This window comes from Puma concolor, chromosome D1 (genome assembly GCF_028749965.1).
Source record: "Puma concolor isolate L17-30 chromosome D1, mPumCon1.1.hap2, whole genome shotgun sequence".
Taxonomy (NCBI): Eukaryota; Metazoa; Chordata; class Mammalia; order Carnivora; family Felidae; genus Puma; species Puma concolor.
In genome coordinates, this window is record NC_141676.1 from 19,571,454 (window position 1) to 19,581,313 (window position 9,860).

General features: G+C 41.9%; 1 protein-coding gene across 1 annotated transcript in view; it reads right to left on the reverse strand.

Moving 5' to 3' along the window:
• Positions 1-6,598, reverse strand: part of HSD17B12 (hydroxysteroid 17-beta dehydrogenase 12) — a 167,919-nt gene extending 161,321 nt beyond the window's left edge. Inside the window, exon 1 of the mRNA XM_025928103.2 lies at positions 6,302-6,598. Coding sequence (XP_025783888.1) covers positions 6,302-6,461 — 160 coding nt within the window. The 5' untranslated portion in view covers positions 6,462-6,598. The remainder of the gene's footprint in view (positions 1-6,301) is intronic.
• Between the last annotated feature and the right edge of the window lie 3,262 nt (positions 6,599-9,860).

Here is a 9,860-nt window from a genome sequence, read left to right on the forward strand (position 1 = left end):
ACCCTCCTCAATGTTACACACTGCTCGTGAGTAGAGAAGCTAAAATTCAAGTCTAGGTGTGAGCCTCCAAGGGTTCAGGTTTGACCTCTAAATAGGAAACTTTAACACTGCTTAAAAAAAGGGGGGAGGGGGAGAAAGAAGGAAGAAAAAAAGAGGGGGGCAGGGGGATAGTGAGGGCTAATGGGAGGGTGTGGGGAAAAGATATTCTAGCTCAGAGTACAGAGGCTGAATTTCTAACTCCAGAAAACCGTGTGGGGAAAAGACATTCTAGTTCAGAGTACAGAGGCTGAATTTCTAACTCCAGAAAACCTTCTTTGGTTTCTCCTCCAAGTAAGACCAAGGCATGTTCTCGGCCTGACTCTCCTCCGCCTCTGCTTCCTCTCACACAGCTCTAGCACAACACCTTTAAGGCTGCCCTGCTAACTCCAATCTGGAAACCTTGTTCCATTTAGGCCCATGGACTCCCTTTTTGGAGCTAACTTGCAGAATGAACAAATACCTTCCAGAACTGTTATGTTGTTTCTCTGCCCTCCTTCACCTGCCCTGCTTTAAAACAAAAAACAAACAAAATAGGGTTCTTAAAAAACATGGCACGACTGTGAACAACATCAGCTCACCAGCAAGAACAGGTATACTCAAGTCTCCTGAATGTCAACAGGAAGCATATTACATGTATCAAGCTGGACTTCCAGAGCATCACTGAATCCATCGGAGAACACCAGAGTAATAAACAGAAAATAAACAGCATCTGAGGTCAGATCCACCCATAGTGATGGTAGTCAAACGCTTTGCTTTATTAAGGCGCCTGACTGCCTTTCCAGTGTTTTTTCATGGAGCAACAAGATTCACGGTTATAAATCTGAAGAAAATCCTGAGCTACTTGATTCTAAAACGTTCTACCCTAGTCTACAATGCTTCCAGAGATACCAAGCATGTGCAAATTTGAAAGTGTGCCTTCAATTAAAAGCAATGTGTTCTGGGGTACCTGGCTGCCTCGGTCGGTAGAGCATGTGACTCTTGATCTCAGGGTCAAGATTACTTAAAAATAAAAGCTTCAAGAATTATTTAATAAAAAGCAATATATGCCTAGGATATAAAGGAAGCCACCCCCAAGTACTTACTCATGCAGTGTGTAAACCAATCACCAACACGCAAACACGTGCACTGCAGAATGGACAACTTGGCTTCAAATCCTGATCTTCTCTCACTAGCTATGAAACCATAGACAAGGGAAGTCATTTACCTAAGCCTCTGTTTCTTCCTCTGTACACCGGGGATAATAGAGCATAGCTCAGAGACAGATTAAATATAGACTATGTCAAGTGCCTGGAACACTTCAAGCATTCAATGGTATTTATTTTTTCCGGGATTGCCAATCGAAATAATTAACATTTCATACATAATTCCTCAAATGATGTGATACCGCAAAGCCTAAGAAAGGGACCTACTGTCAACAGACCCTAGTTACTCAAGCAGCCTTCAACCACTGGAGGTAACTAGACCAATCCTGTGTAGTTATCCACTGTAAAAACAGAAATTATGCATCACACCTGATTTTCAGAATCCTTTGATTCTTGGAGCTTGGCTAAACAAAGTCAGTTTTGATGAATGGCTTTTCTACAAAAGAACCCCACCAACCCATAACCTTTCTAAGTCTTCACTGTCCACTAAATTAGGAAAACCTTGGAATATTACAGAGCCAAATGGAGTTCCATCAGCATCCAAAGCTGCAAAATCTCAGGGATCTGCTAATATAGATGTGCAGACAGCAAAATGCAGAGGTAAAAACCCTTTGCAAAATCTAAACTCACTCCACAGAATGGAACAGTATTCAGCAATGATAAGAAATGAAGCACTGAAATATGCCACAACATGGGTGAACCTTGAAAACACTGTGCTAAATGAAAGGCAGTTACAAAATACTTCATATTGTAGGATCCCATTTATATGAAATATCCAGAATAAGTAAATGCATATAGACAGAAAGTAGATTAGTGGTTGACTAGGGCTTGAAGGGGTGAGGGTTGGGGGGTGATAGCTAACAGGTATAGGTTTTCTTTTAAGGAAGATGAAAACATTCCAATCTTAAATTATAATGGTTATATTCACAACCTGTGAATATAATAAAAATATTGAACTATACACTTTAAATGGGTAACTTGTATGGTATGAATTATATCTCAATCAAGTTATTTTTTAAATCTAACTGGTTAGTGGATCCTTTATTCTTTTTTTTTTTTTTCTAATGTTTGTTTATTTTTGAGAGAGAAAGAGAGAGTGTAAGCAGGGGAGGAGGAGAGAAGGAGGGAGACACAGATTCCGAAGCAGGCTCCAGGCTCCGAGCTGTCAGCACAGAGCCTGATGCAGGGCTCAAACTCTCAAACCAGGAGATCATGACCTGAGCTGATGTCGGTCGCTTAACCCACTGAGCCACCCAGGAGCCCCAGTGGATCCTTTATTCTTTGCTGCTTGCAGCAATATCCTCTCCATTAAAAACTAAACACAAGAGCTCAGAGTGTGGTCGTGGGTTGAAAGTTATGAAGTATCTTGGCTTTAGAAGTATACTTACCTTGCCTTTCCATCTATCACCTTCACTTTATTTCAATATCAATCATTTTAGATGAATTGTATGATGGAAACTGCTTAAATAAATGCAAAATTTATCTATGCTTAAACCAAAGCCTACAGATTACATTCTTTATTTCTCCACAGCAACGACTGTTCTCTCCTTTATTTAGTACAAACTGACCACTTTTGTTAGCAATCTTCTTCTGATTATTTGCAACAGTGACCTTCCAACAACTAAAGCTCCACTTTCACAGGAGTTCTTTGTTCTCCTAAGAGATGTAAGTATCGCATAACAATGACAGGCAATATTGGCAAAACCCTCTTTGCCGGTCCTAGTGAAATCAGCACAATTCCTAACTCGGGTGGAAATGGTACTGGAAAAGAAGCAGGGAAAAGAGATGACCTAACTCACAAAGGAGATAGATTAGAGTGTGGGCCAAGTAATGGATGGTCTTAAGACCCTAACTAGGAATATGTGATCTGAAATATTTTTACTAATTGCAAAGAATACCTGCTTTCGAGTTTTTACAAACTTTCAGGGTTTGTTTATTTCTTGTTGAGATATAATGACATACAACATATTAGTTTCAAGTATACAAATCATGATTCGACAGTTATATATATTGTGAAATGATCACCACAATAAGTCTAGGTAACATCCATCACCATAATAGTTACAGAATTTTTTTCTTGTGGTGACAACTTTTTTTTTAAGTAAGCTCTATGCCCAACATGGGGCTTGAACTCATGACCCCAAGATCAAGAGTCACATGCTCTATCGACTGAGCCAGCCAGGCACCCCTTGCTGGGAGAACTTTCAAGATTTAATCTGTTGGCAACTTTCAGATTTCCAGTAAAGTATTATTAACTATAGTTGCCATGCTATACATACGATGTATTCATTTTTCCAAGCTTTTGTTTTTTGTTTTTTTTTTGTTGTTTTTTTTTTGTTTTTTTTTTAATTTTTTTTCAACGTTTATTTATTTTTGGGACAGAGAGAGACAGAGCATGAACGGGGGAGGGGCAGAGAGAGAGGGAGACACAGAATCGGAAACAGGCTCCAGGCTCTGAGCCATCAGCCCACAGCCCGATGCGGGGCTCGAACTCACAGACCGCGAGATCGTGACCTGGCTGAAGTCGGACGCTTAACCGACTGCGCCACCCAGGCGCCCCTAAACTTTTGTTTTTAAATTTAGAAAAGCTATGTGATCAATGCACCAGTTACTATAGGAAAAGACCAAAAAAAAAAAAAAAATTGGGACCCACACTCCCTCCCCTTCAGATTCTAAAATCTGAGAAATTAAACATACTCACACGAAGGGACTTAAGAATAACAAGAATAAAAACATATTATCAACTCAGTGCACATTACTACATAATACTTAAAATATTTAATAGGTTATGGAGAGGAAGATGTTAAATGTTAGTACCAGAAAGTAGATAATGCCTCCATAATACGGCCTGCTAACACCACTTATTCAAAGAAGGCTGCAGAGGATTAAGATACCCATTTTATAGAGGAAAAACTTATTAGTACTATTTACGCACAAAAATTAATTCCAAAATCATAACTTTGGTTGAAAAAATTATCTAATTTTAATCTGTTTAACCCTAATTATTCAAGTGTCATCTCTGCTGCTTTCTTCGTCAAATTATTGCAGTTCATCCCTCCAACTGATACAAATAACCTGTTTAAGATGAGCTACTCTTAATTTTGTTTCTCAAAGATTCCCTGAATTTGGAGAGGTAAAGGAAATATTTTAAGATCCAGGCCGCAACATACATGTAATGCTACAAATAATAACTTGATCATTTCTTCTGCGTAAGTACTTGAAAAAGAGATTTTTCTAACAATCCAAGGTAGACTGAACTCAACAAAGTGTCACTTAGACACTATTATCCTTTCAGTTATATCCCAGTGTTCTGGTTCAAATTTCACTTCTAAATCTTTTAAACATTTCCTTCAATTTATCAAATATCCTTCCTCTGGAACCAAATCTTTTCAATACTTTTACTATAAACTCATATATAGATGACTTTGATCATTAGAATTATTAGACACCAGGGTCAATTTTATTTAAAAAAAATTATTAACATTACTCTTTGCTTACAAATCACAAAACTTCATCTTGATATAGAATTTCCTAATGCATTGGAATCTTGTGTAACTATTTCAAAAGTTCACAAGCAAGTTTTCCAAACAACAGTCAAGAAATTGGGCAAGTCAATTGCAAAATCGTAAACTTTATTATAATCAACTTGAGCACTTCACTTGTTTTTCAAGGAATATCAAAAAACACTAAGTGATTTTTTAAAAATAAGTACTATAATGTGAATAGCTGCTTCACATCATGGACAGAACTCATACAAATCCATTCCTACTTGAGATGTGTTCTGTTTATGTGGCTGTCCCAAAAGGTTAATTTCTTACATCTTATGTTTAAATGTTTTTGAATGAATAAAGACTATGTTGTTACATTATTTGTCTACCTTGCATGAGCCTAGTCTGAAGGCAAACCCCTAACTATCCCAAAATTCAATAAAATGCTCGGTCAAGTGAACATTCAATCATAAACCAGCAGAATAAATCATTACAGAGAACAATCATAGCACACTACTTGGTTAAAAAAAAAAAAAAAAAAAAAAAAAAAACCCAGAGGCGCCGCTGACTTGGCTGAGGGTCAGACTCTTCATGTCGGCTCAGGTCCTGATCCCAGAGTCGTGGCTCAGAGGTAGGATCAGAGTCAGAGTCAGGCTCAGCGCTGGGTGTGTGGCCTGCTTAAGATTCTCTCTCCCTCCCTCTGCCCCTCCCCGCTCGTGCTCTCTTTTTCTAAAATAAATTAAAAAAAATTTTTTTTAAGTTTAAGCCCAAAGAAATGAAAAATACAGAAACAAAAAATATAGATAAAAAGCCAGTGCACAACTTCCCTGCAGGTAATTTTCCCAACTTCTCCAATCCGACCTTTCTCTTTCATTTTTAAAATCCTCCAACTGAATGGAACTAGATCCATGTGCTCAGCTCTTAGTGGGAATACTTTTTGCTACAAATGTTCTTCTGCAAAAAGTATTTCTGATTGCTAGAGTGCAAGTTACCGTTTTGCAGAAGCAATACTTATGTTACACATTAAGACTCCAGAAAAGTTTAAGGAGAATTTTTTTTTAATTGCAAATGATACGAAATAGGCCGAATCCAAGTAACTAGAGAGAGGTAAGGTTCCAAAAAGCAGAGACTTCTGAAATTCTATGTCCTTCTCGTCCACCCTCCCCCCAAAAAAGTCAACAAAATGCTTTCATCGTCAGCACGGGGCCATTATTCAGGTCAAGCGAAAAACTTTACTTTAAAAACACTCATTAGGGGCTAACGAAGGTGCGTACACCGTGACTGGGGAGGCAGCAAGGTGACTGACTCCCGGCCATGAACCAGGAATGGCTTAAAGGACACAAGCCCCTGGCAGTTCCGGCCGGATTCCTCCCGCACCCACCAAGTGGCACTTCAGATTTCGCTGAGCTGGGCCAACAACGTATTAAGTATTTAAAACCTCTACAAGTCTAGGCAAGCCAGTAGCTTACTAATGGGGTCAGGGGGGTACGCGGGGCGCAGGAGCTTCAGGAAGGACAGGGGGGACCTGGAAAGGGGAAGGCCCGGCGCTGGTCACCACCCGCCAGGCCCCGGCCCGGAGCAGCGCGAGCCGCCGCAGAGGCGCAGGGGCCGGCGGCGCTGGACTGCACTCACCTGCCCATTCTCCGAGCCCGGGTCCGACCCCTACCTCGTGACTCAAACCCCAGACCCGAAGGGCCGTGAAGAGCGAGCACGAGATGCGCAGGGCCAGGTAGGCCACGGTGCCTGCGCCCACCCAGTACAGGAAGCCAGCGGCAGGAAGAGCGCTCTCCATGGCTTTCAACTAGGCCTTACTACCTTCGTGAATGAAAAAAACGAATGAATGAATCCAGGAAGAAGCGCCTGCCCGTGACGGTGAAGACGACACTAACAGGCGCTGCTCCTGCGCCTCTTTCGGCCTAAACCCCGCCCACGGCGCCATATCCGTGCCGCCATTGGTGGTCTAGCGTTCCTTCTGTGCTTAGTGCGTCAGCCATTGGCTGATTCCAGTTTCGCTACCCCGCCCATGTCCCCCCTGGCGTGCCTCCGGCCGCGTTTCCTTTCTAAGACTGCTGATCGTTCGCCTGCCAATCAAGCTTCAGCCCCGCCCAGCGAGCCACCACGCCCCCAGGATTCAGCCAGAGGGCGGCGTGTCTCACCCCACCAATTCGCCCAGGTCTCTCATTGGCTGCAGCAGTCCTCACGACTACGGAAGACAGCGCTCCGATTGGCCAGTGAGACAGCCTCGTTTGAGCTCGGGATTTAGGAGGGAATGGGGTCTGAAAAGCCACGAGTGAATGGAAAGGTGGTAGTAAGAGGTGGGCGTGGAGTCATGGTTTTACTTTAACCTCTTTATTAAACACTTCTTTTTCATTGTTAAATGTGCCGTTATTGTTCCCATAAACTTTTCCGAATAAAGGCTTGCATCTCCCGTTTCTATGCCTTCCACCCAGCGCATCTTCCCTCAGGTTACAGGCACTTACTGTGGACCTTCTAAATGCTCCCTTTCGCCCTGAGCATTAAACAGCACAGTTCCCAAGGTCTTGGAGTTCGAAGCAAAATAACTACATGGACTCAAACAACTATAATGCACAGTGGCAGAAGAGCTGTAAGATGAATGAAAAATGGAGGAACACAGCTTGATGAATAAGTAGTTTGGGGAAGGGACTCCTTGTTTAACTGGACCGTAAAGGACAATAGAGATTTTTCTTTTATTCTCTTTTTAATTTACATTTTCTGTGAGGAGAGATGGGTGCGAGGGGACACAAAAGTGTGCGGTCCTAGTAGAGATAAGAAAACTACCTCAGCAAAGTTAAGTATAAGAAATTGTGTAATGCAATAAAGAAATTGTGTAATGCAACTCTCATCGCCCCATCAAGAGTTGTTTCTTTTTCTGGCATGGATTTGAGTTCATGTAAGACACCTAAAATTTTTCCTAACCAGTAGAGACTGCTGATTCAAGACTGGAGATTTTCTTTTTAAAAAAAAAAAGGCAGGAATTTAAGGGTAATAATTCTGACGGTCAACGGTTAACTTGAGGTAAAGGTCATAATTTTCTAATATTTAGTTTAAGAGCCTTCTCTCTCCCTGCCCAACCACACCCTCCCACTCTTTTTCTACTCTCTTATAAAAGTATAACCTTAAGGCTGCTACTGTTTTTTATAAACCGTCAACTGAATTCAGCCAAGGGATTTGAGCAGGCACATTTTATATTAATTGAATTTGATATCTTTGGCTGAGGCTGCCTGTCCAATTCAGTGAAATCCCACCATTCCTCCCCCTCAGCCTCTCCCTTTTGCCAAAGTCTTCATGTGCCATATAGCCGCAAATGTATATATCCTGATTCATCATGGCTCATCTGCTAAGGGCCCTCCAAATATTCATGCTCCTTAGAATAGGGCAGAAGGGGGGCACCTGGGCAGATCAGTAGGTTTCAACTCGAGTCATGATCTCACAGTCTGTGAGGTGGAGCCCTGGGTCCAGCCCCACCTTGGGCTCCACTGGATTCTCTCTCCTTCTATCAAAATAAATAAACTTAAAAATTTTGTATTAAAAAATAGAATAGGGCATTAGGAGGGAAAGAGAGGTATAAACTAATAATACAGGGGCACATGGCTGGCTCAGTAGGAAGAGCGTGTGACTCTTTTTTTTTATGTTTATTTATTTTTGAGAGACAGTGAGCGTGGGGGAGGGGCAGAGAGAGAGGGAGACGCGGAATCCAAAGCAGGCTCCAGGTTCCTAGCTGTCAGTCAGCACAGAGCCCGACACCGGGCTGGAACTCACAAACCATGAGATCACAACCTGAGCTGAAGTCGGATGCTTCACCGGCTGAGCCCCCCGGGCGCGCCATGAGAGTGTGTGACTCTTGATCTCAGGGTTGTAAGTTTGAGCCCCACGTTGGGTATAGAGATTATTTTAAAATCTTAAAAAAATAAACTGACAATGTGTATTTTTGATGCATTTGTATGTCTGTCTATGACCCCCACTAGAACTTAAAATTATTGCGAACACGATGTTGTGAATCCATAGAATGTAGAACAGTGCCTGGATCCTAGAGACACTCTAGGATGTGTCAAATAAATGGAAGTGAAGATTCATTCATTCAACAAATATTATGTCCTTATGTACCGGAAACTGAGCTAGGTACTGGATATACAATAGTGAGCAAATGGTCAATTGTTAGTCCTCATCCTGCTCTACCATTCGACAATGGGTAACCACTGTTATCCTCAACAGCTGATCCCTCCCAGAATCCTTAAGTGGCCCCTCATCATGCTGGCCTCTATATGATGCAGTGCCCTTGGGCTCAGACCCCAGGTCTCTTTATTTCTCTCTGCAGTCTCCCTACATGATTTTATCCCATCCCTTGGTTTTAAATATCAACTGTAAGTTGATGAATTCCTAATGTCTCTAGGCAGGCTCAACTTCTGCTCAGAGGTGTATATAAACATGTAATCCCTACCTGCCTACTCAACATCTTCATTCAGATGTAAAATAAAAATAGACACCTCAGGGGCGCCTGGTTGGCTCAGTTGGTTAAGCATCCAACTTCAGCTCAGGTCATGATCTCACAGTTTGTGAGTTCAAGCCCTGTGTCGGGCTCTGTGCTGACAGCTGAGAGCCTGGAGCCTGCTTAGGATTCTGTGTCTCTCTCTCTCCGCCCCTCCCCTGCCCACTCTCTGTCTCTTTCTCTCTCTCTCTCTCAAAAATAAACATTGAAAAAAAAATTTTTTAAATAAACATCTCAAGGGAAACGTGTTCAAAGCGGAATCCATCCCCATCACACACACACACACACACACACACACACACACACACACACCCCTCGTCTTTTTCTTCCAATCTGTTAAAGGCACCACTATTTACTGGCTTTCTAAGGTGTAAAACCTAGGGGTCAACCTAGATTTTTTTTCTTTGCATTTCATTCCCATCTTCAATGCTTCAACAAGTCTTGTTCACACTATCTCCAAAATATATCTTGACTGATCACTACTCCCCACTTCTGCTACTAACAACCTAATCCAAACGACAAGCATTTCTTGCCTGGAATATGGGAATAGCCTCCTCCTAACTGGTCTCCCTGAATCTGTCGTGGGGTTTGTTCTCTGTGCAGCTTGAGTGGGTTTTTTTTCCCCCAGTAGATTAGATATCATTTCTTCTGCTCAAATCCCTTCAATGACTTTATAAATCAGAT